The sequence below is a fragment of the Myotis yumanensis genome, unplaced genomic scaffold (assembly GCF_028538775.1).
Source record: "Myotis yumanensis isolate MYYU_CA2020_CCGP unplaced genomic scaffold, mMyoYum1.0.hap1 SCAF_2, whole genome shotgun sequence".
NCBI lineage: Eukaryota > Metazoa > Chordata > Mammalia > Chiroptera > Vespertilionidae > Myotis > Myotis yumanensis.
This window is the reverse complement of record NW_027223753.1, coordinates 3,057,931-3,078,406: the sequence shown is the minus strand read 5'-3', so window position 1 is coordinate 3,078,406 and position 20,476 is coordinate 3,057,931. Positions and strand designations below refer to the sequence as shown.

Here is a 20,476-nt window from a genome sequence, read left to right as displayed (position 1 = left end):
GCCACCTCCCCAGAGCGGGTGGGGGTGGGGGTGGGGGTGGGGCTCCTGCACACACGGTGGCCGGGTCCCGGCTCCATGCAGGGTTCGCCTGCCCTCCTTCCCCTGCCGCCTCGCTCACAACGGGGCAGGCACTGATCCCCACCCAGCCGCCGGCAGATTTAACAGGGACTGTCTCCAGTTCCCTCGGACAGAGGGAGCGACCAAATGCGGCGGCCCTTCCCCCGGCCCCTGGTCTGCGATGCCCGGCCCACGGGAGCCACGGTCGGTCGGCTGTGCCCGAGGCCTCCGCAGACTTCCCGCTTTTGATGTTTTGGTGTTAGAAACCTATCATCTTTATCGCACTGCCCATTAATTGCCAAAAATCATCCTTATTGATTCCCTTTAGTGCGCCTCTGCCCTTGGTCCCGTGCACAGAGGTGCCCGCAGGTCCGTGTGGAGCCTGGGCGGGAGGCCAGACTGTCTGGGGAGGAGGTCACCACGGGGGCTCGTCACCATGGCTGCACTACTACCGTTGCCTTCATCTCAGGGGCTGGCCCCACACTCCGTCCCCGGAATTAAATGTAGAAACGGGGCATTTCAAGTCGCCGACCACAGCGCGGCTGCTGTGGGTCTGTCGGCGAGCGCGGCCCCGTCAGCCAGTCGGCCCGGGAAAGAAGATGAAGCCTCTCTTTTAGGCCACTCAGCATGTTGTTGATACTTCAAAACTCAAACCTGTAGGCAGTTAGATGTTACCTCTGGTGCCGATGTTTGTCTATATCAGCTGTGGGCAAACTACGGCCCGTGGGCCGGATCCGGCCCGTTTGAAATGAATAAAACTAAAAAAAAAAAAAGACCGTACCCTTTTATGTAATGATGTTTACTTTGAATTTATATTAGTTCACACAAACACTCCATCCATGCTTTTGTTCCGGCCCTCCGGTCCAGTTTAAGAACCCATTGTGGCCCTCGAGTCAAAAAGTTTGCCCACCCCTGGTCTATATGTTAGTGGCCAAGCAAGTCTTGTTTTTTCCTTTCTAACCCTGATGAGTGCAGTATTCGAGGAGCAGGTCTACACTTTCGCCGTCATAGTTCACATGGCGAACCCCGGTAATCAAGGTAGATTGTAGGGCTCGCTACACGGAGAGCTCAAGTGCTGGCCTCAAAGGGCTTCTGTCGCACGTGGTGCAGAGGCCTGGGTGCTGGGCCGGGGCTGCCGGGCTGACAGCGGGAGCGCCCAGCTGCTCACACCTCCCGTCCGCCTGGGCCCACGGCCACGCCCTGGCGCACTTGGCCCTGCGCTGTTCTTAGTAACAGTGACGCCTTGTGGGACCTCCACCAGCATTTCCGGTAAATGGGGCAGCACCCCCGCTCCCAGCGGCTGGTTCTGACTCCTTCCACTCACGCCTCCATCCTCACCGGCCCCTCCTACAGGAACACACAGAGGGCTCGTTGTATCTTCTGTTCTAAACGTTCATTCCAGCTCAGGTGTTCCTTTCTGTCCCACCTCCTCACCCTCCCTCCTGCCCCAGCTAGACCCCCTGGTCGATGACGCCGTCTGGTGGCCGGAGCTGGCTGCGCAGCCCGTGGCCTTCCACCTGCACACCACCGTGCTGCCCCCACCTCGCCATGGTCTTGAGCTCCCCTTTCCGTAATCGCCCCGCAGCTAGGAATCCACCTGGAGCCCCGTCTCGCAGTCATGGATGGAGAGGCAGCGCTGTGCGGCCTCGTGCCTGTGGTCATGGGCTGGTCCCACTTTTCCCGAGTGAGCTCTGTGGCCTCTGTGCCTCCGGCTCCTGCTGTGATAAGCGGATGGCGCTGGGTGGCCAGCACTCACTCCCCCACCGCAGGCTCACTGCACTCCCTCCAGAGCTGACCTCTGGGCCTGAGCCTTGCCATTAGTTAGTTGGAAGAGGGGATGCTGATACCTCAGCAGACCGAGCGGGGTCCCACCACCCACCGAGCCAAGCACCGTGGTCCTCAGTGGAACCTTCCGTGAGAGTCGTGGTAATGGAAGCCCACTTTCTTAAAGTCAAGGACACTCGTTACAAAAAACAACGCTTTTTATTCTGGAAAAGCTCAGTATGCAGACGCGGAGAGAAGAGAGCGGCGTCCCCCAAACCCTGTGAGGCCCTGAGGCTCAGCACGAGTGCCTGGCCTCTCCATGACGTGGTGTTTATTTTGTTTCCCCACACGGCAAACAAGCAACGAATCCCATGTCTACACACGGGCAGGCTCCTCATACAGACAAAGAGCCCAGGCTGGTGGCTCGGGCCCTCGTCTGGGTGGCGTGGTGTCGGCATTTGTCTGCCGCCCGTCCCTGCAGGCTTCCTGGGAGCCCGCTTTCCCGGACGGGGGCTGACTCTGCCTCTCCAACCGGGAGCCCCCTGTGTCCTGGGTGGGTCTGTGACTATGGTTTCCGGAGGCTGTGAGCTGACCAGTACCCTTTGCTGCTTTCCTGGGGACAGTCTCAGTAGCGCAACCGAAGGGCATGTTTAAGCTGTGAATGTGAAGTAAGCATCACGCGCTGTGCTGGGGTGCGAGATCGGGAGCTGGGGTGCGAGATCGGGCCGGAGCTAGCAGGTGTGCTGTAGGGATTCTGTCTAGCAGGCGGGGCCAGCCCGGTGCAGCCTGCCTTCTGACTGTGTGTTTCCTAGAAGAGCTTTGTTGAGAGGAAGTCACAGACCTCACAATTCACACCACCAGTCACTGGTTTCCAGTGTAATCAGCTACACTGCCACCACCACAAGCAACTTAGAGCATTGTCGTAACCCCAAAGAGACACTCATACCCATGAGCAGGCCCTCCCCACTCCCCCTGCTCCCCATCCTCGGAAAACCACGGACCTACTTCCTGTCTCGGGACCTGCCTGTCCGGGCCCCTCGCAGCGCCTGGCCTCTGTGCCTGCTTCTCTCGCTCAGCGTCATGTTTTCAGGCTCACCCATGTGTAGAGTGTCGGTTCTTTGTCTGTTTTTATTGCACGGATGGGCTCAGTCCTTCGTCCCCTCATCGGTGGGGGGACATCCCGGTCTGGCTGCTGGGAGACGCTGTCATGAGATCCACACGCAGGGGTGTGACATGCTTTCCGTTCTCGCGGGTGTGCCCTGGGGGTGGGCTGGCTGCCTCGTGTGGCGCGGAATTCGCCTTTGGTGAAACTCCCACTTACCTCCAAAGTGGCTGCCGTCGCACCACTTTCCACTCCCAGCCGCTCCGAGGGTCTGACTCCACCACGTTCTCCCCGCACTGGGACCTGACTTTGGTGCAGCCACTCAGGAAGGACACTGTCCTGGCAGGGGACATCTCTGGAGAGGGCAGGACAGAGGACTGTATTTTGTTATTGACCTGGAACTTCAGCTGGGGTCATTTTCAAAAGCTCCTGGAGGCCCAGCTGGTGTGGCTCAGTGGTTGAGCATCGTCCCAACTATCAGGAGGCCCCCAGTTCAATTCCCGGTCAGGGCACACGCCCGGGCTGCAGACTGGATCTCCAGTAGGGGGCGTGCAGGAGGCAGCCCGTCGATGTTTCTCTCTCATCAGTGTTTCTATCTTGCTCTCCCTCTCCCTTCCTCTCTCTCTGAAATCAATAAAAACATATTTAAAAACAATTTTAAAAAGCTCCTGAGGAAGCCAGGCTTCCATCAGCCTCACCAGTCCCCGTGCCCGCCCGCCCCCAGCGCTGTGCAGCCCCCGCTGGTGGGAGCTGGGAGGGCTTGGTGTTCACACCTTGTTCCCTGTGGGAAGCAGCTCCCTGCCCCGCCTCACCTGCCTCGTGCCTCTTTTCTGTGCAGGCGTCACCATGAAGCTCATGGACGAGGTGGCCGGCATCGTGGCCGCACGGCACTGCAAGACCAACATAGTCACGGCTTCTGTGGACGCCATCAACTTTCACGACAAGATCAGAAAAGGTAACAGCGCTCTGCCCACAGGAGGGTGCCTGCGGCTGCCTGGGGCCCTGGCAGAAGCCATTAGCTTCTGGTTCACACCAGGGTGGCCCGGGCCCTGGCGTCTGCCCATTCGCCATGGGAAGCAGGAGGCCAGGCTCGCGCTCTGTCCTGGGGAGGCAGCTGAAGCCCAGGGTTCGCTGCAATGACTTCATTCTGGTGAAGGCCGTCCCTCCGACGGGATGGAAGCCTTCGTCCTGCTGGAGCGGCAGAAACTCGTGCTCTTGAAGCGCCACACGAGCGGGGTGGGCAGAGCCCGCGGAGATGCTCCGCTCACTGTAGCCAGCCATCGCTTGCCTTGCCCTCCTCTCCGGGAGGAGCGGGTGGTCTGTGGGGTAAACGGCAGGGTCTGTGCAGAGGAGCCCCCGCAGCCTCGGCCGCCTGCGCCCCCCGCCCCCCCCCCCCCCCCCCCCCCCCGGGGCAGTGCTGGCCTGGCTCGTTTTCCCAACACCAGTGCCGGCCGGTGACCCGGCCTGGAAACCGAGATGCGTCTCTCGTGCCTCTGCCTGTGGCCTGTGCGGGCGCAGTTCCCTGGTCAGTCTCACATGCTGCTGCTGTGGAGACGTGCAGCCAGTGTCACCTCCCGGCATGGGGCCATTCTGTCCTGTGGTGTCTTCAGAGGTGAGGCCCTGCGCCCCTGAGAAGTAGCACTCACTGGGGTTCAGGCGGCGTTGATTCTGAACGAGCCTTGCCGTGAAAGCAGCCCGTTGGCCGGAGCGATGCCATGTCCAAGCTGCGGAGGCCTCCCCAGGCCCTGGGGTGCTCGCCCCTGCACGCACCTGGCCCCTGAGCACCAGCGCGGGTGATGGGAAGGACACAGGGTCTCCGCCCCGCCCTGGCGGCATCCAGAGCGAGTTAAGCTGCTGACCTTGGGCTCGGGGCTTCGGGAAAAGGGATCTGCCCCAAACACGCGGGCCTTGTCCTTGCTTGCCCTCCGTGGCCCCAGGGACAGCGCGGGGAACTCGGGGAAGGATGCCATGCCACTCTCTCTAGAGCGACTCCTGGGGACAGTACCTCGGGAGGCTTCAGGCTCCACAGGGGAACCAGGACGGTCCATGGCGCCCGCCCTGTGCGGTGGCTCCGGTGCCCTGGGAACTGAGGCGGAGAAAGCACTTCCCTGGCGCCAGCCTGGTCAGCAGCTGTGCTTGCTGCTGGGGCCGCTGCAAAGGTGCAAGGCCGCCTGGTTACAGGGGACCCACCTAAGGAGCCCGCTCTGAGCCGCCCGCCCCCCCGGAATTAACCTCGGGGAGGGGACGGGGGGGGGGGCAGGGAGGGGACGGGGAGGGGACGGGGGGGGGCAGGGAGGGGACGGGGAGGGGACAGGGCGTGGCTGCGCGGGCAGACGTGGACTCCAGTCGGAGGAGAAGCCCTGTCTGGGGATTAGTCAGCGACCTGGACACACGGGGCAGCTGGCACGGGGTCTGGCATAGAGACTTCCCCTTCCTCAAAGCTCACTCTTGCTCCAAAACACAGAGAACGGGGTCTTTTCTAAGAGAAGCCACTGCGGGTGGACTGCCTTCAGTCGCTGAGCAGAGGGGGGCGGGTGGGGGGGCACCCAGCGCTCCTTCGTGCGGCCGGCCTGGGGTCCCTGGGAGCAGGGACCGTCTGTTTTCTCAGGCCACGGCTTGTTCTGTGTGGGAAGGAATTTGGGCCAAACTAACATCCCAGCGCGGACCCTGGCCTGTTTCTGGGCCGGTGGACACTGTCACGAGAGGCGTGGGCTCTGCTCTGCACCACAGCTCTGTCCACAGTCACGCCCGGGTGGAGGGCTCAGCGCTGGCAGCGGCCTGGCCGCGCGGCCTCAGACACAGAATTGTACGTTTGTGTCCAATTCCACAGGTGGAGGCCTCGGCCGGCGCTGCCACCGTCCACCCCCTCCCCCTCCCATGTCCTGCGCTCCTACAGGTCACTTGCTCCGTTTCTGAATATTTTTTAACTGAGAAGTGAAAATGCCAAGGCAGCCGTGGAGAACAGGTGAAGGAGAAAACAGGTCCCTGTGATGGGATGGTTCGGAGCCTTGGGTGCGGGAACCGAAAGCCAAAGTTTTCTTGTGGAGAATGAGCTCTGCAGACTGTGGGAAACCATGAACCTTCTAGAAAGGGCTTTGGGTGTGTTATGTCAGAAACACCAACGTCACTGCACGGTTTCCGTGCCTTTTAAGAACGTCCACAGCCACGGCTGTTTGGAGCTTAAACGCTGAGCTGCTCTTAAAGTTTGAAATATTTGGCAACTTTGCAGTCCTGGCAAGAGCAATTTTTTATTATTCTATTTGTTTTTCCAAACCCTGGCATCCTGCTGAGGTCTGCCCAGCTGCTGGGGGAGCGGTGGGCACTGCCAGGCGCCGGGCCGTGCGCTGCGGCAGCTCAGCAGTGATTTAGAGACAGAAACTGGCGAGGGGTTCAGGCGCAGCCACCGACCCGCCGGCCTGGCTCTCACCCTAACCCTGCTCACCGCCGGGCGCCAGGCGTGCTAAGTGCTTGGTGCGACGTGCCCACGCCCGCCCAGCGAGACGGGGGCCTGTTCGGATCTGGGGCTGGGCTCTGGGGCCTTCTCACCACCAGGTGTGAACATGGCCGACATCCGCCCTCGGCCTGGGCGTCAGCCTCGGCGGGCGGTGAGCACAGCCTCACAGGTCCATCCTCCATGCCTGCGCGGGCGCCGAGGGTCAGCGTCCCCACGCGGCTGTCATGAGACCCGTGGCTGCCGAAGGTGCCACTTACAGGACAGAATCGCTTCCCTCCTGAAAGTGAGAGAACACTCAGCGCCAGCCTCCAGCCTCTTCCCCTTTCGGAGGGAGATGGGGGCCTTGTCCCTCGAGAAGCCCCAGGCTCTGGCATGGGTCTGGCTGCAGGAGCTGGGGACTCGGGCGGGGCCTCGGGGGCTGGGGCCTGGCTGACCAGTCCGTCTGGCCATCACCAGGAGCGACCCAGGTGTGCCCTGGATGCTTGTGTGTGACTGTCCCCTGTAATGCCACTGTCATTGACCACGTGGCCTTCCTTCCCCCAGAAATGGCTGTGCCCAACCCGCAGAGCTCCCTGTAAGTATGCAGTTAAATGTGGCATGGAACATTCTGGAACTTTATAACCTGGAATAACTGCTCCGCTTGTAGCCTGCTCACTCCCCTAACAGTCGCCATGCTGCCCGACCTGTCTGTCTTCTGGGGTCTCTGAACATGCCTGGAGCTGGGACACAGGCTCCCAGGGGCACTGAGGGTCCCCACAGCCAGCACTGCTTTCAGGGAGCAGGTCCCAGCCGTGTGGCCGGCCTCGGCTGGCATTTCCTTGAGCCGGGCCAGAGTGAGGCCATGGGGGAGGGGGCGGGTACGGCCACATGTGGGAGGCACGGCCAGGTGTTGGCCCTTCCCCTGGAAGCCCAAGGGTTAGTGCTCCCGCGTGGTCCTGAACAGCCCATCAGGTGGTCATGGCTGCGGCGCACGGCTCAGCACCTGGCCCTTTCATGCCGTCCCATCCCCACGGTGGCTGCTCCGTGAGGTGTAGGGATTCGGTGGAGGGAAGAGCGCGTGACCTGGAGGCGAGGGGCAGAGAGAGGCGCGAGGCCCCAGGGCGTGGGCAGTCTGGAGGGGTCGGGTTGAGGGAGAGAGGACACCGGGACGCTTATGGGGACACGTGACTTTAGACTTCGTCACACTCCACAAGGGAGACTGCGGGGAGGTGGTGAGCGCCGGGCCTCCGGCCAGGACAGGGTCTCAGGAGGCAGATGTCCCTGCTCAGAGGAGGGGCCGCAGGTCCTGCCTGGGTGCGAGTGGCCGTGTGCTGGGGCTGAAGTGCAGGCAGTGCTCAGGGATGCAGGACCCCGGTCAGGGTGGCAGCGTGGCCCGACCCAATGGCTTCTGGGACATGGCAGCCAGGGAGCTGGGGGGGACGTGAAGGCGGTTCCTTCGTGGTGCTCAGAGCAGCGTGGGGAGCAGCTCTGAGGCTCCAGTGGGCACACAAGGCCACAGCATGGACAGTGCAGGTGGCAGACTGGGCCTTAGCCTTCCGGAGGGAACCAGCTCCCCAGGGCTGCCTGCAGGTGGGTGGGGCTTGCCCTGAGGGGCAGGAGTGAGGAGGCATCTCCCCCCCACACACACACACACTGCCACTCCCAGCGCAGGGGGCTCGGGGAGGGCCCAAGATGCCACTAACTTCTTCCATGAATGAGACGAGTCTGCCTGTCGCGAGGAGATGGACGTGCGTGGGTACTAATGGTTTGCCTGTGAACGTCCTAGTGATTAGAGTGGCCTGTGCTGCCTAACCCGGTGTCTTAGCGTCCTCCGTCCCGCTGATCCTGCACACCCCCCCAGCCTCGCCCTCCTAACCCGCTGTCCCGCTCCGCAGGCTATGTCATCACCATCTCGGGGCGCATGACCTTCACGAGCAATAAGTCCATGGAGATCGAGGTCCTGGTGGACGCCGACCCCGTGGTGGACAACACGCAGCCGCGCTACCGGGCGGCCAGTGCCTTCTTCACCTACGTGTCCCTGAGCCAGGAGGGCAGGTCGCTGCCAGTGCCCCAGCTCGTGGTGAGTGCCCCCGAGTTGCTCCCTGGGCTCCCAGGGGAAACTGAGTCACGTGAGCCCATTCTGGGCAGCTGGGCCCTCCTCGCCACACCCTGAGCCAGCGGCCTTGGCTGTGGTGCAGGTCAGCCGCCAGGGCCCTCAGAGGGCGGGGGGGGGGGGGGGCGGGCGAGCAGGCAGCACGAGGGAGACCCCTTCACGAGCCCCTCGTCATGGGCTCCTCTCAGGGGTGAGCTCCGTGCCAAGGGCTCCTGCCCTGCGCCGGTGCTGGAGGGAGGACCCTCGCAGGCGGCTCCCGGGGGACCCCCCACCCTGCGCTGCCTCGGCACCTGGCTGGGCTCGGCCTGGGTGCAGGAGAGACGGGCGGAGCTGGATGTGTCCATCCAGGCTGTGCTTTCCCACCAAGCGGGGGCCACCTTTGATTCTCCTCTGAGGGGTCTGGGGTGCACTGTGCTGATGAAAAGTCTCTGGCCTGACCCTGGAGGGTCACCGCCCCCAGCGGGACACTCACCACGGCGGCACGATGCCGAGGCTGCTGTGGGCCCGGTGGGGAGGGGCGGGGGGCTCACTGGGGGTTTATCTGTAAACAAAGCCCTCATGACTTCCTCCCCTGACAACTCCCTGCCCTGTCAGCTGTGCACACCTGAGGTCCCAGGGCTCACAGTCCCGGAGACTTCCCAGGCTCCACCCCTCACGCCCTCCGCTGCCCGTCCTGGTGGCACCGGGGCCACCACAGCCTCCTGCCCACGGCCTCCTTCCTCAGCACCAGGTGGCGGCTCTCAGCTGTTTCATCTGGTCCCTTCCCTGCTGAGAGCCCCTGGGTCTGGTGCATGTAGCCTAAAGTCCAAGCTCCTGCCGCCCACCCAGCCTGCTCCCCCACCCCCCACCCGGAGCCCCCAGTCACCTCCTCAGAGGACACCCCATCCAGCGTGCGCGTCGCCCTCTCCTCTCATACCTGCCCTGCTTCCTCTGGAGCCCGACCGCCGCGGGACTTGGGGTAGCCGGTGGCTAGCTGATAGCCCGTCTCCCCCGGCCCGGACCGAGCTTCCTGAGGCCTGGGACGGGTTTGCTCCTAATGGGTCACTAGGCCTGGGACAGTCTTGGCACTTAGTGGGAGCTCTCTGAAAAATGCATGCGCCCTACTGTGAGCAAGGCTGCCCCCAGCATCTCTGTCCTGTGTGCTAACGTCCCGCCACACTCGGGGGTCCCTGACCTCTTTCCTCCCAGTCCCCGGCCTCTGGCTCCAGCAGGGTGGCCACATCCAAGGACGCTCTCCGTCTGCACCTCGCTGGCCTCTCCCTGCCTTTGGAATGACTCATTGGGCCACCCTCAGTCCCCCTAAGCATGAGGCTCCGACAGGTCCCGCCTGTGCCCTTCCCACCTCGACTTTGCCAGCTCTGTCTCTCCACATGGCCTCTGCAGGCATCTCACACCCGATTTACCCCACACCGAGGCCATTATCTTCCCCTGAGAAAAATTCCACTGCTCGTGTGTCCGCCCCTCGTGCGATGGGAACCTGGCTGGCTCCTCTCTCCTACTCGGCCCACCCCAGTGTCCGCAGGCCCTGTCCCTGCTGCTGTGTCCTGCTCAGCCCTGAGCTGTCCTCCCCCTGCTGCCCTCCATCCGGCTCTACACTGCAGCCATCGAGGTTGTTAAACAAATCAGATTCATCCCCTCTTCCACCTGAACTGCCCTGGGCCTGGGTCCAGCCCAGCTGGCCTCCTCTGCTCCTCAGCCCCAAACTCCTCCAGCCCCCGGGCCTTTGCACGTGCTCTGCTGCCTGCACACCTTCGTGCAGGTGGGCACAGAGCCAGCTCCTCCCACACTTGCCCTCGCTGCTCTGGGTGAAGCCTTCCCGCACCGGGCGACTCCTTCCCGTCGTGGACTAGTGCGTGCGCATCAGTTATTCGGCCCGGCCCCGGCCCCGGCCATGAGCAGGACTCTGGCACAGAGCCGGGCCAGGAACTGTCTGGGAGCATCACAGGCTTGTTCCCTCGCCGATAGAGCGGCAGCCGCAGTCCCTCCATCCCCAGCCTCCCTCCCTCAGTGGACCTGCCCCTGGTGTCAGGCCCGTGGGTCCTGCTCTGTGATCTCAGGCAGGTGCTTCCCATGGGCCACACAGGGTGGGGAGGGTCCCACGAGCTGGTTTATATCAGGGGCTCCTCACTGTCTTTCCTCGGACCCTCCTCGCTAGAGCGTGCGCCCTACGAGGCAGAGGGGAGTCACCATGTGGGGAGAGTAGAGCGTGATAGGGGGGCAAAGGGAAAGCAGGAGGTGGGGGCCCCGTGTTTTGGGGGGAGCACTTGCAACTTCAGTAAGGAGATGAGGAGAGTGCACTCTGGTTGGGCCTGGAGTGGGGGGACAGGGAGCTGTCCGGGTGGAAGGAGCACAGACTCGAGGGCTGGAGAGGGGCAGGCAGGCACCTACGCCCCCAGTGACCAGGGTCCCCAAATGGGCGAAAGACCAGATGGCCAAGGGGTAGTGATGTCTTCATTTTGGAAAGGCTCCTGCTGAGTGAATGATGGACAGGTCCTCTGACCAGGTCTGCAGTACCTGCCACAGCCAAGTACAGGGGTGCACTCGCCCAGGTCCAGCAGCCGCCACGACTGCTCCCCAACACACCCCAGAACTCAGCTGGCGGGGGAGGCCAGTGCCACCGCCAGGAGGCTCGGCAGTCTGTGCGCTCTGGGAGGAGGGCCTCGGCCCCCCAGGAGTGGCCTGTGGTCAGGGGGGCCCTCTGTGGACGACCTGGACAGGGCTGCCCGGGCCTGTGGGTGGAGGAGGAGGTGCTGGGCACGGTGGGGAGGCTGAAGGGGATGGGGAGCGACACCTGCTTGAAGGAAGGTGACCGAAGCCTCGGGTTTCAGGGCCAGCGCGGCGGTGACCACACCCTCCTGTGCCTGGCATTGTGTCCGTCAGACTGTGGTTTCTCACCGATTAAAGGCCATTTTGATTCTTCACTGAGGGGCCTGGGCGCACTGGTGCTGATAAAAATAGCTTCTGTGGGGAGGAGGGGTCCCCTCCAGGGGCTGCGGTGAGGGTCGTCTGTCTCGTCTGTCTCAGCACACGTGTGCTCCCCGGGCCTGTGCGCGCCAGCGGGGGGCCCAGCCTCTTCCCCCCAGCCTCCCCCCTTGTCAGCAATTCTTCAAGCTCCTGCCTATTTTTAGCTCCATCCCCAGGGCCGCTGACACGGAGGCGGTGGTGCTGTTTGGAGTGTTCCTGGTGCATATTTTATGCTGGGGAGGGCGAGGGCAGCCGCTCCCTGCAGCTGCAGGCACTTCCCAGGCTAATTATTAGGAGAGGCAGACGCAGAGCGAGGAGCCAGGCTGCCCTCTGACCCAGGCCAGGCCCCGCCGCCCTGCCTCCCTGTACAGGCTTCCCTGTGGCCGTGCCCTCTGACCTTGGGTGGGGTCAAGCCGCAGACCTCTGATCCGGGCTGCAAGTGGCCATGCACAGGGACATGGGGAAGCCACCCGGTGGCTCCCTGGGACCCGGGCACCTCCGGTGGGTGATCTTCTGTCAGCCCAGGGGTGGGGGCCTTGTGTCCCCAGGATCATGAGAACCCAATGGCATCTGTGTTGGAGCCACAGCAAGTGCCGTCCCTGGTCCAGCTGTGGCTGCTGCTGAGGGCCCCAGGAGACGTGCAAGGGCGAGGTGCCGCATCCCGGCCTGGTGTGCAGAGGAAGCGTGGACACAGGGGAGGGCTCGCTCCCGCCCTTGGCATCGGAGGAGCCCAGAACCCTTCTCAAGCTCGTGGAGGACGTGGGTTTTGGAAAACAGCAGCTTCCATGGATCATGATGGAATCAAATGCCGCAGTGAGCGGGCCTGATCGCTCAGCAGCCTCGGGCAGTCGTGCAGCGTCCTGGACCCCGCATGGCGGAGTGATATGTGATTGCTCCCTCACTGAATAAGCTCGGACAGACGTGCTGGGCCGGCAGGACTGACAGAGGATGGATGGGTCTGTTCCTGGGGGTGGGGAGCCCTGTTAGCGAGGGAAGCCGCGCCCGCTCCTCCTGCTCCGAGCGCGGGGAGTCGGACCGGAAGGGTCCTGACGCTCCTTGACCGCCGTGCCTTCCTGGGTTTGGATGCTCAGCACAAATCTGCCTCGTGGTGGGAAAATGCCGGAACCCTGAAGCTGCTCTGTCAGCTGGATGGTTGGTGCTCGACACGTCCAGTGGCCCGCGTCCCGCCTCCCCTGGCACCAGGGTGTGTGGGCCACAGGGAGCGCCAGTGAGAGCCGCACCCCCACCAACCGCTCTCCCGCTGCTCTGCCGGGAGCCCGGACCCCCCCTTTGACAGCTGAGCGTGTCCACTCTGCAGATGTCCTTTGAGGGTCCGCTGGTCCTGACAGCTCCACGCGGCACAGCCAGCGCTCTGAAAACCACCAGTCAGCGTCAGCAGCCACTCGCCTGACGGCCCGTCCCGCCAGTGACCCCTCTCGCTGAACACTGGGAGGCCCCGCACAGGCCGTGGCGGCTTCTTGCTGCTCCCATGCCTTCAGCTCCCCGCCCCGTCTTGCTAATTTGATTTCTCCAGAACGTGAAAACCTGAGGGGGGGCTGCCCCCACCTGGAGAACAGCGCTCAGTGGCCCAGCGCCAGCCGTGCCACCTCTGGGAGCGGGGACAGTGAAGCCTGAACGTGTGTCCACTGAGCACAGCCACCGGTTTTGAATCGTTGACACAAACACCACACCAGTTTGGATTTGGAGTGAAGACTCTCTTGCTTTGGACTTCATTCTTCGATCATTATTCACTCAGCAAATGCTCCCCCTCACCCCCACTCCGTGGCCCAGGCATGTGCTGGCCTCGGACAGAAGGCAAGAAAGACCGATGAGGCAGAGCGAGCACACGGGGGCCAACGCCGCCGCCCGTGGGAAGCGCTCGCTAAGGAGCCCCGGATCCAGGAGGCGGGCACTTCGGGGCCATGTCCGCTGTGAGCCTGTGGGTCCTGGCCGAGCTCATCCCCGCCGGCCACGCACTGCCCTCACCGGGCTGAAGACTCCTAATCACCTGCGTGCTTGTCCCATGACCCCTGTGTCTCCATCCTGAGCGCCAGGGAGGGTGCACCGCGTGGCTGTCTAACCGCAAGGTCTGCGTCCGGCACTCGGGGAGTTGTCACCGCTGGGGACCCTCTTGGCACCGGACACCCACCAGTTACTAAGGGACGCGCTATCGGTTCGCCAAGGCTGGGCCAGCCACTCACCCACTGCGCCAAGTTCCGGATGTGTGTTCTCAAAGCAGAGGATGGAAGGGGGAACGTTTGGTTTGCACTGTTAGGCTCAGGGAGCCACAGGCCTCGCCCACCCCACCCGTGGGAGGAGCCGGAGGAAGGCGAGAGGCACTCCGAGGCCCCTGCGGCCGTGGGGGTCCCTGAGCTGGGCAAGGGCGCTTTCTCCCGCTGCCCTGGGGTCCCCCCACCCTCCTGTCCCTGTGTCGGGGAGTGAGGCACCCAAAGGCCCTGCCCCTTAAGGTGACCTCAGAGCCGCCTCCTCCCGGGGCTGAGCTGTGGTGGAGCCAGGAGCGCCACGCTGCCCACGCGGAGAGAAAGCACCTCGAGTGTCACCTCGAGTCCCCACTTCACAGTGGGAGCAGCTGGCCTGGGAAGGTGGGCGGCACCCCTGAGGCACACAGCCAGGTCCTGGGACCCAGAGCCTGTGCCCTCGCTGCCCCTCCAGCAGCAGGCAGCTTCTTGGGCCTGTGCCATGGTGACTGGGGTCGCCACGCCCTGAGCTGCCGGTGTCCCCCTTGCGTCCCCTCTTCTCCCCGGCATGTGCACGGACCCCCACGCGGTGGACCTGCTCGGACTGTCGGGGTGACTGGTCCCCGCCCTCCCCCTTCAGCTTCAGGCACTGGAAACAGTGATTTCCTTTCCCACGGGGAGCCTTTCCTCCCCCTCCCCCTCCCTTAAAAACAGCAACAACCAGCAACTGTGTATTTATTTACTCTGCCGGATGGAGGAGCCGGCTGCAGCTGCGGCTGCGAGGAGGTGGCAGCTGGGCCGTGGGTCTGGGTGTGCGGGGAGCCATGTGTCGCTGTCAGGTCCACACCCAGCGGGGAGTGGGGCCCCTCCTAGTCACTTGGCAGGCGGACTGTTGACGCCCTGGGAGGCTGCGTGCCTGCCCCCTGTGCTTGCTTCGTTTCCCTGTGGCTAGACTGCCTGCCCTTGGCCATCTCCATGAACTGCCCTGGCCAGACACCTCCCAGGCTGCCGGAGGCGGGCTGTCAGCACCAGGGGGCAGCAGTGCTGTGGGGTGGGCTTGATGCCCTCGAGCCAGCAACATCCAGCCCCCGGCCCCTCCTCCAGGCCCTGCAGTGTCCGGCTGGACCGCGGCCAGCTTGCCTCCATGCCCATCACTAGAGGCGCTGGTCCTGTCTGAGGGTGGATCCTGGCTGATGGGCTGGCTGCACAGCACTGGGCATCGGGTCGTGTCTGAGCAGCCGTGGGCCTGGCACTGGGGCCGCATCTCCTTCCACGGGGCGGACACGAGGACTCGCCGTGTTTGGCGCCAGCAGCACAGACAGGAATTGCCTGCCCCTCGCCCTGCCCCTCCTCCAGTGAGAAACATCCAGAGCCTTGGGCTCACGTCCTGGCACCCTGGGCGGCCTGTGTGCTGAGGGCGAGTGGCCCAGTCGGCTGGGGTGGTCTGGTGGGGAGCGGGCTTCAGGAGCAGATGGGATGAGGGCAGATGAGCGAGGTGCCACCCTGCAGGTGCACAGCCCCGATGGGCAACGAGGCCCTCGCTCACCCCCAGACCCACACTGTGCCGCCCCTGCTTACAGACTCGAGCTCCCATGGGAACGCTCCCCAGCCCCCAGTTTATGTCCTCTGCCGGGGCCGGGGCCGGGCCAGGCTTTCTAGGGCTGCAGCTGCCCTCATGGGCTAGTCCCGTGGTCGGCAAACTCATTCGTCAACAGAGCCAAATATCAACAGTACAACGATTGAAGTTTCTCTTGAGAGCTAAATTTTTTGAACTTAAACTATATAGGTAGGTACATTGTTATTAACTTAATTAGGGTGCTCCGAAGGCTTAGGAAGAGCCACACTCAAGGGTCCAAAGAGCCGCATGTGGCTCTTGAGCCGCAGTTTGCCAACCACGGGTCTAGTTGACTTTCCTCCCCTACGAACTGTAGGGATTCACGTACACACAAACATGAAGGGAAGAGAGAACTGTCATCAACACGGGGCCCGCGGCCGCCTCCCCACCCAGGCTCATTGGAAGCAAATCTCAGATCACATCGTCCAGGGCAGGCGGTCCTGTCTGTGCAGCTGGCGCCAAACACGGTGAAGGTCAGGGTCTCTCAGGCAGAAGGACTCTAGTCATTGGCTTAGCCTCCCTGGTAGACTGGGCGGTGGCCGCGGCCTGGGCTTGGGCCTTCCTGCTCGCGGCAGCTGCAGGACCAGCGTTCCTCGTGTGCGGGGAGACCCCCAGGACCCTGGGTCTCCTGAGGTCACCCCAGTGGCAGATCACCGGCCGCTGCCGGGGGCCCCGCGTGCTGAAGCCTCCCTGGTCCTCCGATCTACACGGACTGGCGGGGGGGCGGGGCCACTCTTCTCACCTTACAGACGGGAACGGCTTGGCACGCCGCCCCGAGGGCTTGTTTCCCTATGGGCCCTGCCTCTGCCATTTGCTGTAGACAGGACCCTGGGGCCCTGGGTCAGGGCCTTCCCGGGAACCCCCAGCACCTGCCCCTCGCGCCCCCCTGCTGTGCTTCGTCCTGGGGCCATGCGGGTGCACCTCCCCGCAGGTACATAGCCTGCCCAGTTAGATCTGCTCTCCGAGGCGGGTCCCGGTCCCTGCGCACACAGGGGTGGCGCGTGCCTGCAGGGACATGGGGAGGGAGGCAGTGGTGCTTGGTTTTACGGAGCGAGCATTCCCTCCACCCAGTGGCCCCTCTGCTGGGGTGGGTGGGGCACCGCCCCCGAACCTTCCCTCGTCGTCTGTAAGTCTGTAACTGAGGAGCGCGCTCTGGCCTCCGAGGCGGCCGTGGTTCAGAACAGCTTTACTAGAGACTCACGCACCGTGCAGTCTGCCATTTGCATTGAGGTGTGTGTGTTTGTTTTTTATTGATTTCAGAGAGGAAGGGAGAGGGAGAGAGAGATAGAAATATCAATGATGAGAGAGAATCATGGATCGGCTTCCTCCTGCACACCCCCTACTGGGGATTGAGCCGACAACCCAGGCATGTGCCCTTGACAGGAATCGAACCTAAGACCCTTCAGTCCACAGGGTGACGCTCTGTCCACTGAGCCACACCAGCCAGGGCTGCTTTGAGTTTTAACTACTGGTGTCAAACAGGGACAGCTAGGAGGACTTTGGTCTTCATGGCAACCTGTGGGGTGGACACAAGCTCGTTTTACAGAAGAGGAAAGTAGGGGAGGCTGGTGGTCCGCCCGTGATGGCCCTGGGGGGGGACTAGGCTGGAGCAGAATGAAGAGGCCACCCCAGGAAGGTCTGTGGTGTGTGGGGTCCCAGGTGGTCCAGCTCGTGCCCTGGCCTTGCCCTGCTGGCCTGTGTGAGAAGTGACCCAGTTCTGGAGGCTGGCAGAGCCTGCCACTGCCCGTCCAGGCATCTCCCAGGGCGGGCGAGGCCAGCTTTGAGGGCCCACTCGGCCGGCTGATGGTGGAGCATGTGGGGAACACTTTCCAAGAAGGGTTCCTTAGGAAAGGGGTCCCTGGCCAGGTCAGTTTGGGAAAGCAGATTAAACAAAGTTAAGCAGGTTTATCTTCAGGATTTTCAGAACCTTGACCCAGAGGCCGTGTTCACTGTGAGGGGCCATCAGCATGCAGGTGCCCAAGCCCATTTGGCCACAGACCCTCAGGACGGCTCCATGTCCCGTCCAGAGTCGGGGACACACGTGCATGAGTGACACATGTCCTCGGGGAAAGAACCAAAGGGGATGGCGTGGACAGACGGACGATGGCAGGTGGACAGAGTGCTGGCTGCAGAGAGTGATGTGGCCCCTGGGTTCTCCTGGCCCAGCAGCCCTTCCTCAGCCAGTGCCAGCTGCCTGCCCCGAGGAGCCCGCCTCCGACGGGTGACTCCTGCCCGCCATCCAGGGCACCCCTGGTGACGGCTCCTAAGCTGATGACATCGGCTCCGCAGGGCCATTAGCCCCTCCCAGCTCCCTCGAGCCACAAGAGCACCTGGCTGGTGACCCGGGGACTTGGGGGTCAAGTTCCTTGCTGGAATGCCACACCTCCCAGTTTCCAGGAACACCGTGGGCTGGGGAAACGGAGCCCCTCACGTCAGGCAGGGCCTGGCTGCAGGGCTTGGCAGGAGTCCGGCGCCGTGCCCTGTCCCTCTGCCTTGCCCAGCAGCCGGCACACGCTCTTGCTTTGGAGAAGGGCTCTTCTTCCCAAGCCTCTGCGCTCTTTCCGGCCCCGGGGATGGGACTCGCCAGCGGGACCCAGCCTGCGTCAGAACCCACCCACCGCACCGGGGCTGGACCCGCAGGAGCAACCCTAGCATGTGCTCCGGCTCCCCACCCCCGCCAGCCCCGGGACCCACGTGCACGGCCCACCGTGGGGTCCTCTGCGTGGCAGGCAGGAAGCTTTCACTGCAGCCCCTTCTCCCCCCGAGCAAGGGCCAGCCACGCCGCTCTGTGAGCCGTGCCTCTGGCTGTGTGGGGGGATGGGAGCCACGTTTCTGAAGCCACACACGCAGGTGCCACAGGGGAGGGGGAGAACCCTTCCTTCCTAGCCTAGTGGCCTTGACCTTGCATTCTTGGCCATGTCAGCTGTTCCCCATGTGGGACAGGGTTGGATGAGGGGGGCAGGGCCCGCGACCCTAAGTGGTCCACAGACCAGCGCATCGCATTACCTGGATGCTTCTTAGAATTGAGTCTGAGCCCAACCGCATGGCTCAGTGGTTGAGCGTCAACCTATGAACCAGGAGGTCACAGTTCGATTCCTGGTCAGGGCACCTGCCCAGGCTGTGGGCTAGATCCCCAGTGTGGGATGTGCAGGAGGCAGCCAGTCAATGATTCTTTCTCATCATTGATGTTTCTATCTCTCCCTCTCTAAAATCAATGAATTTTAAAAAATAATTGTGTCTGAGCCTCAGACCCTGGGCCAGGATCTGCATTGACAGGGCCCGCGGCTGGAGGAGCCCTGCTCTTGCCTGGAGCCTCCGGCCATGTCCTGCGGGGGTGGCTCCAAGTCCTCCGGCCCCGGAAGCCCAGGGGTCTTGCCCCCTTAGCACTGCTGCTCGAGCTGAGAAAGTTTGTTTCCCCGGGTGGTTTCACATCAGACTGCAGAGCCTCCAATTTCATTTTTAAAAAGCCAGCCCGGCTGGCGTGACTCAGTGGCTGAGCATCGACCTATGAACCAGGAGGTCACAGTTCAATTCCCGGGCAGGGCACATGATGCATGATGATTCTCTCTCATCATTGATGTGTGTCTCTCTCTCTCTCTCTCTCTCTCTCTCCTTCTCCCTTCTCCCTGAAATCAATAAAAACATATATATATTTATATTTAAAAGTCAGCCAGAGCAGCAGGACCCGAGCTCCTGAGACTCGGGACGGCCCCAGAGCTGCAGGCGCTCGCCCCTCGTCCATTAAATGTCAGGGCTCATTGGCTCCAGGCCGCCAGCTCTGAAGGTTCCCACCTGGTGACCTGGGGAGCCGGTTTCTGAGGAGAACGGGGAGTGCTTGGTCCAGCCTGACGCGGCGTCCTCCTCCTTGTCTACGGGGATCGCTCTCTTTCCAATACGCCATTTGTCTTAAACCCTCGCGCCTGAAAATAGCGCCGGTGTGTCATTGTGGTGAAAGGCGGCTTTCAGATCGCCAGGAAGTGTCTTCCCAGGGGAACCTGCCAGGCTCTTTAATCCTAAATCCCAGCCAGGAGGCAAGAGGCGAGAACCGAGCGGCAGGAGGTGGGCCTCCGCCCAGGGGCCACAGCAGTGAGCAGCCGGGCCCTCCTGAATGAAAGGGGGCGCCGGTCATCCTCACCCAGGTCAACAGGCATGAGCCAGCACCGGCCCCTGCAACCCGGCTGGGCAGTTGGCTCCGCCCCCTCAATATGGGGACCTGCTTCTCAAGTTGCTCAGAGGAAGGAGAGACGAAGGGTGACGCAGACCGAGGTGCCACCTCCTGGGCATCCGTGCCCACAAAGCATCGGGCTGCTCCAGTGCAATGAAACGGCTTCTCAAGGCCGCATGGCCACAGTGTCTGTCCCCACTGTCCTTTGGGGCCGAGACTGCCAGCAGCTGGCATCCTAGGGATGGAGCAACATGGGGCCCCAGCAGGGCCCCTCTTTCCCTTCCTCTCACTCGACTCTGCTCTGGGCCCTCCCTCAATGGCTCATATCAGCAGCATCTCCAGCTGAAGTTCATTACCAAGAGGCACCAGGTGTGGGGTTCACTGTGTGAATGGTGATGTGGGGGTGCCCACGGTTAGGCCGTTCCCAGTTGTCTTCTCTCCTGGCGTCCCCTCTGCAGAGCTCTGGCCCTTCGAGGTGGCATGGCTGGCAGACAGGCCTCGCTGGGTGCCCGGGGGGGGGGGGGGGTCCCAGGCGGCCAGTGGAGCTGGGCAGGTCCAGGGCCCCGGCCTCCGCGCGTCTCTCACCTGCCTGTTTCTGTGTGTGATCCACAGCCCGAGACCGAGGACGAGAAGAAGCGCTTTGAGGAAGGCAAAGGGCGGTACCTGCAGATGAAGGCGAAGCGGCAGGGCCAGGTGGACCCTCAGCCCTAGATGCCCCCTCCCCTGCTGGGCTCGGAGCAGCCCCAGCACCCCATCACTTAGAAGTTACCCCCTTGGCCAAAACCCACTTCCCGTTGAGAGCTGGTGTTGTGTGCAGTGTTTGTCTCGCAGTGTTAACCTGCCTTCCCGAATACACACCAAAGCTTTATTTATATATCCCGTTGTCCTCCTCACAGCATCGTCCCGGCCCACACGCCCTGGCGCTGGGGAGCATTCCGCGCAGTGCGGTCTGTCAGGACTCCAGCTTCACTAATAAAGCTGCTGTTCAGCTGGACCTCGGTCTGGGTGGTCTTTTGTCTTGGGGCTCCTTGGGCTCGTCCGCCCGCCAGTGCCTGCTGGTGCCCC

General features: G+C 62.9%; 1 protein-coding gene across 4 annotated transcripts in view; it reads left to right on the top strand.

The window, feature by feature from the left end:
- Positions 1-20,212, top strand: part of ACOT7 (acyl-CoA thioesterase 7) — a 68,816-nt gene extending 48,604 nt beyond the window's left edge. For all 4 annotated transcript variants that reach the window (XM_070403116.1, XM_070403114.1, XM_070403113.1 and 1 more), the window contains 3 exons: positions 3,762-3,878; positions 8,252-8,436; positions 20,024-20,212. In XM_070403116.1, coding sequence (XP_070259217.1) covers positions 3,762-3,878; positions 8,252-8,436; positions 20,024-20,122 — 401 coding nt within the window. In that variant the 3' untranslated portion in view covers positions 20,123-20,212. The remainder of the gene's footprint in view (positions 1-3,761; positions 3,879-8,251; positions 8,437-20,023) is intronic.
- The last annotated feature ends 264 nt before the right edge of the window (positions 20,213-20,476 follow it).